This window comes from Mauremys reevesii, linkage group 8 (genome assembly GCF_016161935.1).
Source record: "Mauremys reevesii isolate NIE-2019 linkage group 8, ASM1616193v1, whole genome shotgun sequence".
Taxonomy (NCBI): domain Eukaryota; kingdom Metazoa; phylum Chordata; order Testudines; family Geoemydidae; genus Mauremys; species Mauremys reevesii.
In genome coordinates this window covers 108,856,100-108,873,428 of record NC_052630.1, presented here as the reverse complement: position 1 = coordinate 108,873,428, position 17,329 = coordinate 108,856,100, and the positions used below count along the sequence as shown (strand labels likewise).

The 17,329-nt window shown below is 43.8% G+C and overlaps 1 protein-coding gene across 3 annotated transcripts in view; it reads left to right on the top strand.

Annotated features, from left to right (window-relative positions):
• CFAP57 (cilia and flagella associated protein 57) overlaps positions 1–16,873 on the top strand; it is a 143,901-nt gene extending 127,028 nt beyond the window's left edge. For 2 of the 3 annotated variants that reach the window (XM_039486525.1, XM_039486526.1), the window contains exons 19-23: positions 4,810–4,926; positions 6,225–6,359; positions 6,445–6,588; positions 15,211–15,343; positions 15,673–15,884. In XM_039486525.1, coding sequence (XP_039342459.1) covers positions 4,810–4,926; positions 6,225–6,359; positions 6,445–6,588; positions 15,211–15,343; positions 15,673–15,884 — 741 coding nt within the window. Of the gene's footprint in view, positions 1–4,809; positions 4,927–6,224; positions 6,360–6,444; positions 6,589–15,210; positions 15,344–15,672 lie in introns of all 3 variants that reach the window. The other variant, XM_039486527.1, reaches the window with a different exon arrangement.
• The last annotated feature ends 456 nt before the right edge of the window (positions 16,874–17,329 follow it).

The window sequence follows — 17,329 nt, the reverse complement described above, 5'->3', positions numbered from 1 at the left end:
AGGCATCACAGTGGTGCTCCCCCAGTACGGGTACTGATAAGGGGAAAAACTTCCAGCACCAGTGCATGTGGCGAGCACGCACACCTACTGTGGAATACACCTGAGCAACACATCTTGAAGAACACCAGTTACGGAACAGGTAACTGTCCTTTTCTGGTAGGTGAAATTACTTCTCTTCCTCTCTCTGGAGAAAAAACTGAAGGTTGAAGGATACTGTAGTTAGAAGTGCTGCGTAGGGATTGTGGTGGGGACTTGATGGTGGTAACATTAATAAAACTCACAGATATGTTGACATGCAAGAGGCATCCAAGGTTGTTTGTGAGGAACCCCAGAGCAGCAGAGGAGTCTGTCCTCTGACAGTGCTGTACAAGTGTGTTGAATGGACCCAGGCCTTAAGAAAACTTTGTCTATATTTTACAAAATTCATTCTGAGCTCACAGTGAAGACGTACTACTCAATATTTCTTATGCAGAGGAGCCCAGATGATCATCCCAGCAGCATTGTGGGAAGCAGCCCTGGATGTGGCTTATAAAGGACATTGGGAGTTACAAAGATGAAGGAACTACTGTGTAAATATGCTTGGTGGCCAGTGCTGTGCTCAGACATTGAGTGTCATATGAAGGCATGCTTAGCTTGCACAATGCATAGAACTACTGTTCCTCTGGCCCGTTTGAAACCAGTAGTTATGGAGCATGGCAGGGAATTGTGGTGGATATTACTAACCCCTCTATTTGACTGCATGGCTACACACTGGTTACTGTTATAGGCTATTACTCATGATACCTCTTTGCCTTCGTAACTTCACAAGGCATGGCAAAGGAGCTAATTTCTTGCCTAACCACCTGAGTCACTCTGTTTGGCCTACTGGAGAGCCTTGTTTCAGACAATGGGACACCTTATGTATCAAGACGGTTTGAAGGCTTTGACGAGTATTGATAAATCTGCTCTGTACCATCTTCAAGGAAATTGCATAATGGAGAGACTGCATGGCACTCTGAAGAAGTATGTAGCTCATTTACTGGAGGAATGTCAAGATACACCCTTCCCTATTGCATTAAATTGTGCTTTGTATGATAGTTGGAGCAAAGCTCATGAAAGTATTGGAGAAACCTCATTTTATTGGCTCTTCATCTGACCTCTGAGGACCAAGTTGTCTAGGCTTTTGGAAAATATTCATCCCATCCCTTTGCCATCATTGAAGCCAGCTGATGTGACTAGGGAATGTGTGAGTTTCAACAAGCATATCCATGCAAGCAGCATATGTTAGGGGAGGATATGGAAGTGTTTTCCATACCCGTGCAGGGAGCATGGCAAGTGCATTTACCACGAGGAGAATGCATTGCTAATCAGCAAGATATACTGCCTTCTGAAAAGGGAACAAAGGGAGAAGAGGATGATTTTTCTGCTTACAATGATGTCATGTGGCCAGTTGGGAAAGTTGCACCCCAGCACCGGTAACTACCCCTAAGCTAAATAAGAGGTCCCTGGATACCTGGTGCTTTCAGCTAGCCTAAGTTCACTCTAAGCTGTGCAGCCATGTGGTAGGGTGACCAGGTGTCCGGCTTTTGATGGAACACCCTGTCAAAAAGGGACCCTGGCAGCTCCGGTCAGCACTGCCGACTGGGCCATTCAAGGTCTGGTGGCAGCATCACTGAGGCAGGCTAGTCCATACCTCTCCTAGCTGGCACTGCATTGCATCGCGGAAGCATCCAGCTGGTCCGGGTCCTAGGTGGGGGGGACCCCCACCCCAAGCACCAGCTCCACACTCCCATTGGCTGGGAACTGGAGCTGCTCCCAGGAGCCTCCTGCTTACTATGCATAGTGGGGACAAAGGGGGCACCAATGTCAGAGTGTCCCCTTCCCCTGTCCCCCCCCCCCGCCCCTGTATCCCATCTCTGCAGAGCGGGGGGAGGGAGGGGGGAAAGATGCGACAGGGCTCAGGAATGGGACAGAGGGAGCTTGTTGGTGGCTGCTGCTGTATCTGCTTTGAGTGCCAATCTACTTAAAAGGGCAATGTACTTAAAGGGGCAACACCTCTCTCTCTCTCTCTCTCTCTCTCTCTCTCTCTGTCTTTCACAATAACCTCCCAACACATACTTGTGGTGGTAGTGTTACTTCTTGATACTTCCTGCAATGCACATATAGTCTGTAACTGTCTTCTTTCAAATTGCTGTTGTTTGAGTTTTTGACTGGTCTATGCATTTCATAATGTTTATTTGTCTCTTACGCTTAAATTGAATTCTTTGAGTAGTGAGGTCTAAAATGCCTAACCTCTCCTGGCTGAAGTAATTATCCCTATGGTAAATTTTTAAAATATATATATATATATTATCTATTTTTTGTTTATATTGGTGGCATACATCTGCACATTACCTCGATAATTTGGTGCACATAACAAAATTAATTCCACACATGGATGAGAAAAATTAGAGGGAACATTGCTAGGTACCACTGAATTTTTGGGGAGAAGGAAAAGAAAGTGTGTGTGTGTGTGTGTGATCTTCCTCATTCTTGTTCCTCTTTTGTTGCCTGGTTCCTGCTCCCTGAACTTGGTGTTCCTGTCCCTGTTTCTTTTGTGGGGCGGGGAGCTATTCAGGGCCTACTGCTACATATCTCTTGTTCTGACTGTTGTTATATTTTGTTCAGGCTGTTGCTGACATAACCAGTTTATGGTTATTACATGTTTTGACTGACAATCTACTTGCGTGTCTTCATTTTTTCATCGAGGGATTTCTGTTCTAGGGTGCATCAGAATGCAACAGTCATCTCAGAGAACTCTATCACCTCTGTTGCTGTTGTGGATCTCTACATGAGTGGTATCCCCAATTATTTTCTTATCGGATTTGGGCTCAGATCTACATTAAGAGGAAGAGAGTGATCTAACTGTTTTTTTCCAGAGCCTCAATATTGAGGGGTGTTTTTTTAATCAGACTCTCATAAATTCATGCATCCTTCTAACTATAATATTATACCAGACTGGGCAAGTTGGTAGGAGTGGCAAGGGCCTCCACTGATGCCTTGGCCATACTGTCCAACTCCAGGATTTCCATCAAGCTCCTTCAAGAAGTACGACCTGGGCTCTGCATCGATGCAATGATGTTTCTTTAGATCTGGGACACTCAGATCTGATACCAAGTGATAAGTCCCCCGTGCTGATCCAAGATATCTTATATGATGAAGCAGAGGAAGGTGATACACCTCTAGAAATCAAGATTTTGCATTAGGACCAGGAACTCTCCAGATGAAAATGTGGGAGTACTTCAGCTTCCTCACTTTCTGAGCTAGTCAGCAGAAGGGTTTCTACTTTTAAATTACCCTCTGTTTCACTGGTGGAAATGTCTCATCTTGTCTTTTAAATCCTTGGAAATACCTCTACAAAGTTTCTCTGCCCATTCTGGAGAGTCTCTGGCAGCCAGCAATATCAGTATGGTATACTCTGACTTCCTGTCAACCAATTGTTAAAAAAACAGTTAACCCCTCATACAGGATCTGATAATGTTTTTTGTTTTTATTTTTTCACCTACCTTCTCCCACTAATTCTTTGGTAATAGCTGCAGTGATCAAGAACAGGCTATTTACATTCTATCCCCAGTGACAAAGAGGGAAAAAATAGATTATTTGGGAAGAAAATTATTTTCTTCATCTCCTTTAAACATGAGGATAGCTAACTACCTAACTGTCAGGGTAATGTGTGACATGTTAATTTCATTTAAAAAACTAAAACAATATAAAATTAACATGGCACATGTTAAATTAATGGATTAAAATCTGATATCTGATTGCTCTCAAAATGTAATTGTAATGGGGAATAGTCTAGAGTGTGTGTGTTTCCAATGGGGTCCAGGATCTGGTTCTTGGCCGAAGCTATTAAACATTTTAATTAATGACCTGGAAGAAAACATAAAATTATCACTGATAAAGTTTGCAGATGACACAAAAATTGAGGGAGTGCTGAATAATGAAGAGGACAGATCACTGATTCAGACTGACCTGGATCACTTGATAATCTAGGCGCACGCAAACACTGTGAGGTTTAATACAGCTAAATGTAAATGTATATATCTGGAAACAAAGAATGTAGGCCATATTTACAGGAGCGGAACTCTATCCTAGAAATTAGTGACTCTGAAAAAGATTTGGAGATCGTGGTGGATAATCAGATGAACATGAGCTCCCAGAGTGAGGCTATGGCCAAAAGAGTTAATATGATACTGGGATGCATAAACAGGGGAATCTTGAATAGAAGTAGAGAGGTTGTTTTACTTCTATATTTGGCACTGGTACAACTGCTGCTGGAATGCCAGTGCTGGTGCCCACAGTTCAAGAAGGATGTTGATAAATTGGAGACGGTTCAGAGAAGAGCCACCAGAATGATTAAAGGATTAGAAAACCTGCCTTCTAGTGCTCAATCTGTTTAATTTAACAAAGAGAAGGTTAAGGGCTGATTTGATTAGTCTAAAATATCTCCATGAGGCAACAAATGGGCTCTTCAATCTGGCAGAGAAAGGTCTACCACAATCCAATGGCTGGAAATTGAAGCTAGGCAAATTCAGACTGGAAATAAGGCTTTCATTTTTGACAGTGACGGTAATTAACCATTGCAATAATTTACCAAGAATTGTGATAGATTATCCATCACTGACAATTTTAAAATCAAGATTGGATGTTTGTCTAAAAGATATACTGTAGGAATTATTTTGGGGAAGTTCTATGGCCTGTGTATTAGGTCCCTTTGACTTTGTAATCTATGTTATTCCATCACTCATGTCTCTTTCACAGTCCCAATCCCCTTCTTTTGCTTCCTTGCAGATGGAGGGAGAACTGGAACGTTTCCACAAGCAGAACATGCAGCTGGAACTGAACATCACAGAGCTGCGACAGAAGCTAAAGGCCACTGACCGTGAGATGCACAAGGAGCAGCAGAAGGTATGGGGCACAATCTTGATGGCAGAGATCTCAAGTCAGACAAAATGCAAGCTGTCAGGAACATGGACAGTATGGATGTGTGGCTTTGAGGACAGAGTTTCCCTTCTTGGGTACTGTGCAGAAGTGAAGGGGAAGAGAGGCTGTGGCAGGAGGGATCAGAGACAAGAGCTTTCCAAGTATGAAGGCTTTTATAGAGAGGTAGATAGTACCAAAGCTCCAGCCATTTGGTCTAACAGAACCTGTGTGCACTGTCCTCCTGGATATGCTGCAAGGTCTGTGTATTCACTGAGGATTCACAGAGTAGTTGGGGAGAGGGCTAAGTGAACCTCTCTGCCACACCCAAGGCAGAGAGTTTGGGAATATGTGGCCTCAGCAACCTGTTCCCTCCCAAGAGTACCATCTGTGCTGGACCTCTGCAATGACATGCAGTAATTAGTCAGGAAAGGTAGAGGGGGGGGTTGTGCATGGATATCAGGGCATACTTATAGTTGAAGGAACCACATCAGAGGTGTATGAAAGGTCAGAGAGGAAGGAGCAAGAGGTTTGAAAGTGGGCATGAAGGAATTTAGTAGCCAAGGATAGGATTGGGGAAGCAGGCAGGGTACAGAGTGAGCAAATAAGAAATGTTGCGCCAGGGAGAATGAAGAGAGGGTGTTGATATGAAGCCATCAAGTTGAGCACATAGCTACCATCTGCAGCTGTTTTTTGGGGGTAGGCAGGGATAGCTCAGTGGTTTGAGCATTGGCCTGCTAAACCCAGGGTTGTGAGTTCAATCCTTGAGGGGGCCACTTAGGGATCTGGGGCAAAAATTGGTCCTGCTAGTGAAGGCAGGGGGCTGGACTCGATGACCTTTCAAGGTCCCTTCCAGTTCTAGGAGATTGGTATATCTCCAATTATTACCTTCTGTCCTATCACCTGTTACATTTACTTGTTGCCTCTTGTTTCTAGTAAGATTGTAAGCTCTTTAGGCAGGAACTGTGTTTTTTAAGTGCCCAAGATAACAGGATCCTTAACCTGAATGGGGCCTCCAAGCACTAGTGCAGTACAAGTAATAATGCAATTTTTATAGGGTGAGGAGGGATGTTAGTTATTGGCAAGATTTGTTACTGTCTTAAGTCTTACAGCACTCAAAGGCCAAGAAGTTCCCTCTCCAACTGGGAGATGTCCAGATGGCACATTCTTAAAAACAAAAAATATAAATAACACATGAGGATTCTCAACAATTCAACTTCAGCTTCCAGGAGGTCCTCATGCATGACAGTGTGCTCTGAGTGGGTGTTCATGTATAATTCTTGCAGGAGCGAGACATGGAAGCTCTTGTCAAGCGGTTTAAAACAGATCTTCATAACTGCGTGGGCTTCATCCAGGAGCCCAAAAAACTGAAGGAGGGGATCCGGGAACTCTACGACAAATACGTGCAGCAGGCAGACATGGTGAGTTGGGGCTCTTTCCTCTCCATGGTAGATGAGCGCATCTCTGGTGTCACACCTTCTGAGCCTGTTTGTTGTCTCTCATCAGGTGGAAATTGTGGGGGTTGACACAGATCTGCAGCAGGAGTACACCCGGCAGAGAGAGCATCTTGAGAGGAATCTGGCAACACTGAAGAAGAAGGTTGTGAAGGAAAGTGAGATCCACCGAGCTGATAATGTGCGCATCATGCAGGTAAATGGCCCATTTTCTTTGCTCCTGGCAGGGGCAGTTGGAGAGAGAAGCTGCACACAAGAGAATTCCTCTTTCTCAGGCTTCCTTGCTGCAGTACGTTCTCAGGAGTCTGAGAAGATTTCTGTTTGATACCCTCCCAGAGTTCCACTTACACTGGAACTCTGGAAGTTTTCTAAGTTGCTGAAGAGAAAGTGTTTAAAAGTGCCATATTTTCTCAAAGTGATGGATGAGGTGAAGTGGGATCTGTAAGGGAAGAGATGGCTCGAACAGTTGCTATTTCCTGTCTATTTCACAGTGTAAATTGCAGGAGGAAGGGGTCTCCACTATAAGTGAATATCAGAGTTTTCTTTGTATAATGAAATTCTTCTTCAAGTATCCTCTGCATATTCCCGCTCATGGGATGCTCCCACTGGTGCAGCCTGGATGATGGAATCTTAACTAGAGTTAACTAACAGTGCCCACTAGAGCCCTCAAGCGCCTTCCTTGCTCCTCCCCTCAGTGAAATGAAGACTAAGAAGCTTGGCTTTAAGAAATAGGTTTCTTGTCCATCAGGTTCCTGGCAGGCGATACTCATACTAGATATCTTCCGTGTTTGGGAAGAGGTCATTCTCCGTCAAAATGCTCAGTATGCTCTGTGTTCATGACACAAGTGAAGGAGAGGCAAAATAGCCTGCAGGCAAATAGAGGTGGCTAAAAGGAGAGTTTTGGAGGGAATAGCTGCAGACTCTATGTTGAATGGTAATGGGACTTGGTGAGTGGTGTGTTTGGTCTGTCTGCTCATAGTTTGGTTGACTGTTTGTTTGTTTCTTGTTCTCTGTGTATGGGCTGTGGGCCCTGAGTAAGCAGGCTGCCTTGCCAAAGGCTGCCAGGCTTTAACCCTTCAAGAATTTCTTCTCTTCATGTCCTTGGCTTCTTGATTAATTTTGTTCTCAATATCTCGATTTTGTGCTGAGTTCTCATATCGTCTCTCTTTTTACCCAACCCTTTTGTTATAAGTTTAACCCCTTCCTAACTACTCTAGTCAGTCAGTCCCCAAGGAGACTGATCCCCCCTCTTACTGAGGCCATCCAAATTATACAGCTCCCTGAGTACATTAGCTTTTTCCACATCCTCTGTCACTAAGTTGCTTCCCTCATTCAGTAAGGGGCCCACACTTTCCTTGACTTTCTTCTTATTGCTAACATACCTGAAGAAACCCTTCTTGTTAATCTTAACATCTCTTGCTAGCTGCAACTCCATAACATGATTAGATTTAACATCCCTGTGGCGGGGAAAACACCACAGCAGCCCAACACTGTAGCATTTAATTTCAGAAACGGGGGCAACACAAAAATGAGGAACTTCATAGAATCATAGAATCATAGAATTCAAGATCAGAAGGGACCATTATGATCATCTAGTCTGACCTCCTGCAAGATGCAGGCCACATAAGCCGATCCACCCACTCCTTAGCAAGCGACCCCTGCCCCATGCTTCGGAGGAAGGCGAAAAACCTCCAGGGCCATTGCCAATCTTCCCTGGAGGAAAATTCCTTCCCGACCCCAAATATGGCGGTCAGCTGAACCCCGAGCATGCGGGCAAGACTCTCCAGCCAAACCCTCTGGAAAAGGTTATATCATACCATTGACCCATTGTACTATTTACCAGTGTGGCACTTAATTGACCTATTGACTAAGCCCGTTATCCTATCATACCATCTCCTCCATAAACTTATCTAGCTTAATCTTAAAGTCATGGAGGTCCTTCGCCCCCACTGTTTCCCTCGGTAGGCTGTTCCAGTATTGCACTCCCCTGATGGTTAGAAACCTTCGTCTAATTTCAAGCCTGAATTTCCTGACTGACAATTTATATCCGTTTGTCCTCGTGTCCACATTAGCACTGAGCTGAAATAATTCCTCTCCTTCCCTGGTATTTATCCCTCTGATATATTTAAAGAGTGTAATCATATCTCCTCTTATCCTTCTTTTGGTTAAGGAAAACAAACCGAGCTCCTCAAGTCTCCTTTCATACAAAAGGCCTTCCATTCCTCGGATCATTCTAGTGGCCCTTCTTTGTACCCGTTCTAGTTTGAATTCATCCTTCTTAAACATGGGAGACCAAAACTGCACACAATACTCCAAATGTGGTCTCACCAACGCCTTATATAACGGGACTAGCACCTCCTTATCCCTACTAGAAATACCTCGCCTAATGCAACCCAAGACCGCATTAGCTTTTTTAACGGCCACATCACATTGCCTACTCATAGTCATCCTACGATCAACCAGGACTCCTAGGTCCTTCTCCTCCTCCGTTACTTCCAACTGGTGCGTCCCCAGCTTATAACTAAAGTTCTTGTTAGTCATCCCTAAATGCATAACCTTACACTTCTCACTATTGAATTTCATCCTGTTACTAATACTCCAGTTTACAAGGTCATCTAAATCTCCCTGGAGAATATCCCGATCCTCTTCCGAATTGGCAATACCCCCCAACTTGGTGTCATCCGCAAACTTTATCAGCCCACTCCTACTCTTGGTTCCCAGGTCAGCAATAAATAGATTGAATAAAATCGGACCCAAAACCGAGCCTTGAGGAACTCCACTGGTAACCCCCCTCCAACCGGACAGTTCCCCCTTCAATACTACCCTCTGCAGTCTCCCCTTTAACCAGCTCCTTATCCACCTCTGGATTTTCATTTCGATCCCCATCTTTTCCAATTTAACCAGTAATTCTTCATGCGGTACCGTATCAAACGCCTTACTGAAATCCAGATATATTAGATCCACCGCATTTCCCTTGTCACTTAGTTAAACAGAAATTAAAAGGTACAGCACCAAAAGTGAAATCCCTGGAAACTTTTTAAAGACATCATAATAGAGGCTCAACTTAAATTTATGCCCCAAATTAAAAAACATAGAGAACCAAAAAAGTGCCACTGTGGCTAAACAACAAAGTAAAGGAAGCAATGCGAGGCAAAAAGGCATCCTTTAAAAAGTGGAAGTTAAATCCTAGTATGGAAAATAGAAAGGAGCATAAACTCTGGCAAATGAAATGTAAAAATATAATTAGGAAGGCCAAAAAAGAATTTGAAGAACAGCTAGCCAAAGACACAAAAAGTAATAGCAAAATTGTTTTTAACTACATCAGAAGCAGGAAGTCTGCTAAACAACCAGTGGGGCTACTGGATGATCAAGATGCTAAAGGAGCACTCAAAGACTAAGGCCACTGCAGAAAAATTAAATGAATTCTTTGCATCGCTCTTCACGGCTGAGGATGTGAGAGAGATTCTGAAACCTGAGCCATTCTTTTTAGGTGACAAATCTGAGAAACTGTCCCAGATTGAGGTGTCATTAAAGTTTTGGAACAAATTGATAAACTAAACAGTAATAAGTCACCAGCATAGGCGGCAGGTTATATGTTTGTGCGGTGCCCGGGCTCCAGGAATATTCAGGGCCGGGTGCCCTGCTCCAGCAATAGTTGGAGCTGGGTCTCTCCCCTGGCCCTACCTGGATCGGGCCCCGGCCCCCGCAGTTCTCCCCCCACCGCCGCGACTCTGCCTGGAGCAGGTCTCAGCCCCCGCCGCCCCGCGTGTCCTGCCGCGCCGCGCCGCGCCGCGCCGCGCCGTGCGTCCCTGCCTGACGGAAAGCAGCGCGCCTCTCCCCTGCCTGCTCTGTGCTGCGGCAGGGCTCCCAGCAGAACTGCTGCCGCGGGGTCCTAGTGCCTGCCATTCACTAATGGCAAGGCAGGCTGCCCTTTCCCTGAGCCTCTCCAACGCCCCAAACCCTCATCCCCAGCCAGAGCCCTCATCCCCCCACACCCTAATCCTCTGTCCCAGCCCTGAGCCCCCCCGCAGCATGAACCCCTCATCCTCAGCCCCACAGCCCTCACCCCACATCCCAACCCTCTGCCCCTGCCCTGAGCCCCCCTGCATCATGAACCCCTCATCCACAGCCCTCACCCCACAGCCCAACCCTCTTCCCTAGCTCTGAGCCCCCCCGCATCATGAACCCCTCATCCTCAGCCCCACAGCCCTCACCCTGCACTCCCTCCTATCCCCAAACTCCCTCCCCAGAAGGTGCACCCCCCCTTCCCACACACCCCTTCCCAATCCCAAACTCCGTCCCAAAGCCTGCACCCTTCACCCCCACCTGCACACCCACCCCCAGCCCCAGCCCAGAGCCTGCACCAAGCACCCAAACTCCATCCCAAAGCCTGCACCCTGCACCTCTCCTGCACCCTAATCCCCAGCCCAGGATCTGCACCCCAGACCTCCCCCGCCGAGCCCCCTCCCAGAGCCTTAGGCAGGTGGGGGCGGAGTTTGGGGGGGCGGAGTTGGGGGGCGGGTTCTGGGCACCACCAAAATTTTTACAAACTTGCCACCCATGGTCACCAGGACCAGATGTTATTCACCCAAGAGTTCTGAAGGAACTCAAATGTGAAATTGCAGAACTACTAACTGTAGTCTGTAATCTATCATTTAAATCAGCTTCTGTGCCAAATGGTTGGAGGATAACTAATCTGACACCAATTTTTAAAAAGGGCTCCAAAGTTGATCCCAGCAATTACAGGCGTTTTGACTTTTTGAGCCATCTTTTTCATTAGGAGTGCAAAATGTGTTGGTTAATTCAAGAATGTACGAATGTTTTGCTCATAAATAGAAAACAACTTTATTATGTCAAGTATCAGAGGGGTAGCCATTTTAGTCTGGTTCTGTAGAAGCAGCAAAGAATCCTGTGGCACCTTATAGACTAACAGACGTTTTGCAGCATGAGCTTTCGTGGGTGAATACCCACTTCTTCGGATGCAAGCAGTGGAATTCACCCACGAAAGCTCATGCTGCAAAACGTCTGTTAGTCTATAAGGTGCCACAGGATTCTTTGCTGCTTCAACTTTATTATGGATTAATATCAGTAATGTAGATTCTTATATAGAGCCTAATAACTATATCCTAGAATATTTATTATATCCCAAGAGGAAGGGTCACTTGCTGCCCTCTCTTAAGGTCCATCTGTCTGTAACTTCAGCATACTGTGTTCCTGTAGACAATAAATTGGTGTTTGTTCATGTTATAGTTAAGAAATTCTTAAAAGGTCCTAATAATCTGTATCCACTGGTGAGAGACCCTGTACCTTCTTGGGAGCTAATTTAGTTTTTATACAATGGATGCAACACCCATTTGAATTCATAGAGGATTGCACATTTTTCCATTTGCCTATTATAAAAGCTTCCTTTAATAGATAGTGCCTCAGCAAGATGAATAAGCAAGTTACATGTGTTAATGGCAGCGCTACCTTTTACTGTTCTTCATAAAGACAAAGTAACATTGCATACTCACCCGAGGCTTTTGCGTACGGTGGTATCTGATTTTTATATTAATTGATTAATTTATTGGTGTTTTTTGCCAAACTTCATACCTATGTGGGCGAGGCTAAACTGCATATATTAGATGCCAGAAGGGTTTTAGCATGCTATTTGGACAGAACTAATCATTTCAGACAATCACTCAAGAAGTTTATCTCTTACAAGGAAAGAAACAAAGGCTGAGCTGTTATTGTTCAAACTCTGTTTAAATGAGTGAGACTCTATATTAAAGAAGTGTATAAACTAATGACTATCCCACTTCCTGAAGCAGTTAGAGCACACTCTTCTACAGCAAAGACATGTTCAATGGTTTTTACTAAACACATTCCTCTAGTGGAGATTTGTATGGCAGCTACATGGAGTTCAGTTCAGATCTTTACTAAGCAGTATCCGTTAGACTTAGAGTCTAGATCAAATGCTAAGTTTTGTTCACAATCACTGAGGGGAGAGGTGAGGGAGATAGAATCAAAGAGAAAGTTAAGGGCTGACTTGATTACAATCTATGAACAGCTACATGGGGAACAAATATTTACCCATGGGCTCTTCAGTCCAGCAGAGAAAGGTATAACACAATCCAATGACTTGAAATTGAAGCTAGCCAAATTCAGACAGGAAATAAGGTGTAAATTTTAACAGTGAGGGTAATTAACCATTGAACCAACTTACCAAAGGTCATGGTGGATTCTCCATTACTGAAAATTTTTAGGTCAAGATTTGATGTTTTTCAAAAAGATCTGCTCTAGGGATTATTTTGGGGCAGTTCTCTGGCCTGTGCTGTACAGGAAGTCGGACTAGATTATCACAATGTTCCCTTCTGACCTTGGAATCTATGAATCTGTGACCTGTTCTCCATGCAGCCATACTGCTTGGATTTGTTTATGCCTCAACCCTTATTCTTTCTTGATTGTGTCCCAGATCATCCTTTACATGATTTTGCCCAGAATGCATGTCAGGCTAACCAGCGTGGTGTTACCTTTGGGCCATTTTCTTTTTTTAAAGATTGGCATGTGGTAACTTTTTAACCCCTCTCTGGAACTTCCCCAATGTTCCAAGTTTTGTTTAAAATCAACACTAATGGTTGATAGAGCTCCTTTGCCAATTCTTTAAATAATCTTGGGTGCAAGTTATCCAGTCCTGCTGATTTAAAAATGTTTTACTTTAATAGTTGTTTTTTAACATCTTCCCTAGTTAGAGATGGAACCAAAGGTATTCCATTATCAATGTAAAATATGAATACATCATCCTGCTTCTTTCGGAATACTGAATAGAAATGTTTATTGAATACTACTCCTTTTTTGCATCATTCTTGACAAATTTACCATCCTTGTCTAGCATCAGGCATGTACTGTTGCTATTGAATCCTTTGAATCTGTCACTAGAGTAGTGAATAAAGGAGAACCAGCTGACATTTATCTACATTTTCAAATAGACTTTGACAGAATGCCTTATAAGAGGCTACTAAAGAAACTAAGCGGTCAGAAGGGTAAGAGGTAAAGTATTGTAATTGATCAAAAACTGGCCAAGAGAAGGAAACAAAAGAATAGAAATAATCTATCAGTTTTCATCATGGCAAAAGGTTAACACCAGGTGTCTCAAGCTTCTGTATGAGGTCCTGTGTTAAATATATTTATTAATGAGTTTGAAAGGTGGAGGTGAGTAATGAGATAGCAAAATGTCCAGATTCTAGAAGGCTAATTTAGTTAGTCAAGATCAGAGAGAACTATGAGGAACATTAGAGAAACCTAAATAAGATAGGTGAGTGGGCAACACAATGGCAAATGAAATTCATTGTTCATAAATGCAAAATAATGTACATTGCAGGGGAAAAATGATTTTTTCATACACGGGGCATGGTTCTAAATTAATTGTATCAACTTCAGAAAAGGCTCTGGACCACTGTAGTTGCTCAATGGAGACCTCTGCTCAATGTTCGGCCGTGGTCAAAAAAAGCAAAACAAATGTTAGGATAAAAACATAAGAACAGCTATACTGGGTCAGACCAAAGGTCCATCTAGCCCAGTCTCCTATCTTCCAACAGTGGCCAGTGCCAGGTGCCCCAGAGGGAATGAACAGAACAGGGAATCATCAAGTGATCCATCCCCTGTTGCCCATTCCCAACTTCTGGCAAACAGAGGTTAGGGACACCAACCCTGCCCATCTTGGCTAATAGCCACTGATGGACTTATCCTCTATGAATTCATCTAGTTCTTTTTTGAACCCTATTATAGTCTTGGCCTTCACAACATCCTCTGGCAAAGAGTTCCACATGTTGATGCATAAGGAATGCAGTGGTGAATAGTACAGATAATATTATAATGCCTTTATATAAACCAGTGATGCAGCTTAATCTGTATACTATGTGCAGGACTGTCACCCCATCTCAAAAAACAATTGCAGAATTAGATGTTGTTCAGAGAAGGTTGATAAAAATGATGAAGGGCATAGAAAATTCATACCAGAAGAGATTGAAAAGATGGGGCTTGAATGATCTTAGGAGAGGAATAACAGGAGCCACAGCAGTATATAAAGTAGTGCACAATCTAGAGGAGGTAGATCAAGAACTACAGTTCTCCTTGTTTTGTAACACAACAGGAAGACAGTTATTGAAACTACAAAAGATGGCCAATACAAAACTGATAAAAGGAAATGCATTTTCATAGAATGTGTAATTAGACTGGTACTGACTGCCACAGGAAGTTGCTGAGGCCAAGAACTTAGCAAAATTCAAAAAGGAATCAGACATTTACATGAATAACAAGAATATTCAGAATTATTTTTATAGCAAAGATTTCATGCTTCAGGACCTAAACCAATCTCTAACTATTGGGAATCCAGATGAGCCCTAATATGTGGGGGCAAATTATCTCATACCTGCCTATTGCAAGGGTTTTTGTGCCTTTCCCTGAAGCAGCTGGTACCACCTTCTGACTGAGAGAGACTTCTAAATTAGATGACTCTCAGGTCTGATCCAGTATAGCAATCTCTATGTTTCACTTACAGCTCTGACCCATATAATACCCAGTATTCTTTCCCCCATGGGTATGGTGCTACCTCCTGTTGACCCAGATGTAGGGTGACCAGATAGCAAGTGTGAAAAATTGGGACAGAGGGTTGATGGGGTATAGGTGTCTATATAAGACAAAGCCCCAACTATTGGGACTGTCTCCCTAAAATCAGGACATCTGGTCATCCTAGTCAGATGGTACCTAGGGCCCTTTCTCACAGTGATACTGTGATACAAATATGTCAATTGAAAATCTGAGCATATTGTTGCTACAGGAAAATGTGAGCCTGATTAAGGAAATTAACGAATTGCGGAGGGAACTGAAGGTGACCCGCACCCACGTGCATGATCTCCAGGCAGCACTAGGACTAAACAGAAAAAACAAGAAGCAAGGGATCCCAGACACAGGTGATTATTACAGTTCTCCCTGTATCGCTCCATATTATCAGCTTTCATCTTAAAACCTCATGTCTCCCTTTGCCAGCATGTGAGTTTCTCTCCTTTTGGCTGGTATTAGTCATTAAACTCTATGGTTGCCTGGAAGATGCCTATGCAATGTACAGTGGTATTCAACTATACAATGCACAATTCACTTATGAAGCACTTCAGAACCTTCTCCTTTATCTCTCTCTCCCCTGTGCCAAGAGATGCATGTCCTAGCTCTGTCTTCAAGAGTAAATAGAGCCTGGCTAGCTGGAACCCTCATCATTATACACTCTGGCTACTGTTTTCTCTAGTTCCTTCCCATGAACTGCTGCCCAGTCCCGGTGTGCTGAGGTTGAATGTAGAAGAGGAAACAGAAAGAATCATAGAAATGCAACGGCTGGAAATCAAACGCCTTCGAGACCAAATCCAAGGGCAGGAGCACATCCTTGCTCTTCGGCCTCTGTCAGGTGGGAGGCTTCCCATGCTGGAGATTGAAAGGAGCCATGGGACACAGCCACAATGATGCAATCTACGGAAATGCTACATGATTGCTTCTACTGAGAGGATTAGAAATCCTGGAACCAGATCAGACTATTTTTGCCTGTTCTGTCCTGTAACCTTCCCTGTTAACCAAATACTCCCCAACAAAATACTCTCTGCCTTAATCTCCTCCCCTCTGAGAAAGAGACACCCCAAACATGCACGCACACACACCCTCTCTGTGCTGCAATCACCCCTCTGAACAGGAGGTTCACTGCACACACACACATACTCTTTGCTGCACTCTCCCCTCTGAACAGAAGCTGAGCTGAGAGGAACGGAAATAATAAATGTGCGAATGCAGATAGCACCATCTGAATGGTGTGTGTGCAGATCTCTGGGGAAGCAAGGGTCACTGAAAAATCAGATGCCACAGTTCAGAGGGGTTAAATAAATACTGTAAATCTCTTGTGGTTTAGTGTGATATAGTGCTGGCAGGTTCTCCAGAGCCCTTTATTCTGAAATGCTGAATGACTAGTCAATGCACAGTGACATCCACACAGGACATAAGAGAGATGGGAATAAGAACAGTGAAATCTGTTCTAAGCAACTTCCCAAATTACTGGCAAAATTTTGTCGTCCTGTAAAGATGGTCTTTAGCTAGTGGTCAGACAAAATCAGCCAACAGTCTGTATGGTCTGGTACCTATACATGTATCAGCTTACTCACTGCAGAGCAGTCATCATCCACAAAATATACCATGAGTCAGGAAAGAGCCCCAGTATCAGCATACAAAATCTGCCTCTCAACCCAAGCCTCTTGTTTCACCTCTTCTGTTATATTGATCTCCTGCTTATCTCCATGCCTTCCTCCTAACATCTGAAACTCCCTTTTATCGCAGATATATAGGGCAACTACTCTTGCTTTTTTCAAACTGTTCTTGAAGAGTCACTTCTCAATGTAACCCCATTTTTTAAAGTTCTGTCACAAACCTAACAACGAATAAAAACTACAAGATTTCTACATTTTCAGATCTCCTCAGTGCATGATGTCTGACTTGCATTGCCTACGCTAGCTGAAGAGCAGTGTGGATTGGAAGGGTGGCAGGTATTTTCATATTTTTGGGGCAAGGGTTTGGGGGAGCTGCATCTGGGGCCTAGTCAGTGTCCTGAGAGTTAGTGCATAACAATTCAGGACAGGAAATGGAAATGAGGAGAGGCAAGTGCCTCCTAAATACTTGTAATGCTAAAAATAATATCGTTAAGGATGAATACGATGCCCAAACTGAATTACTTATTAGACTTGATATCTTTTAGAGGAACCATAATCTTCAACAGACCAATACTTTAAAAATAGATAATTTACTGCAGGAGTTCCTATGGACTAGAACAGTGGTCTCCAAAGTGGGGTGTGTGCAAGAAGATCCTTCGGGGTGTGTGGCAGGAGGAGCTTTTTTTTTTTTAGAGACGGCGCGGCAGGGGGTGCGTG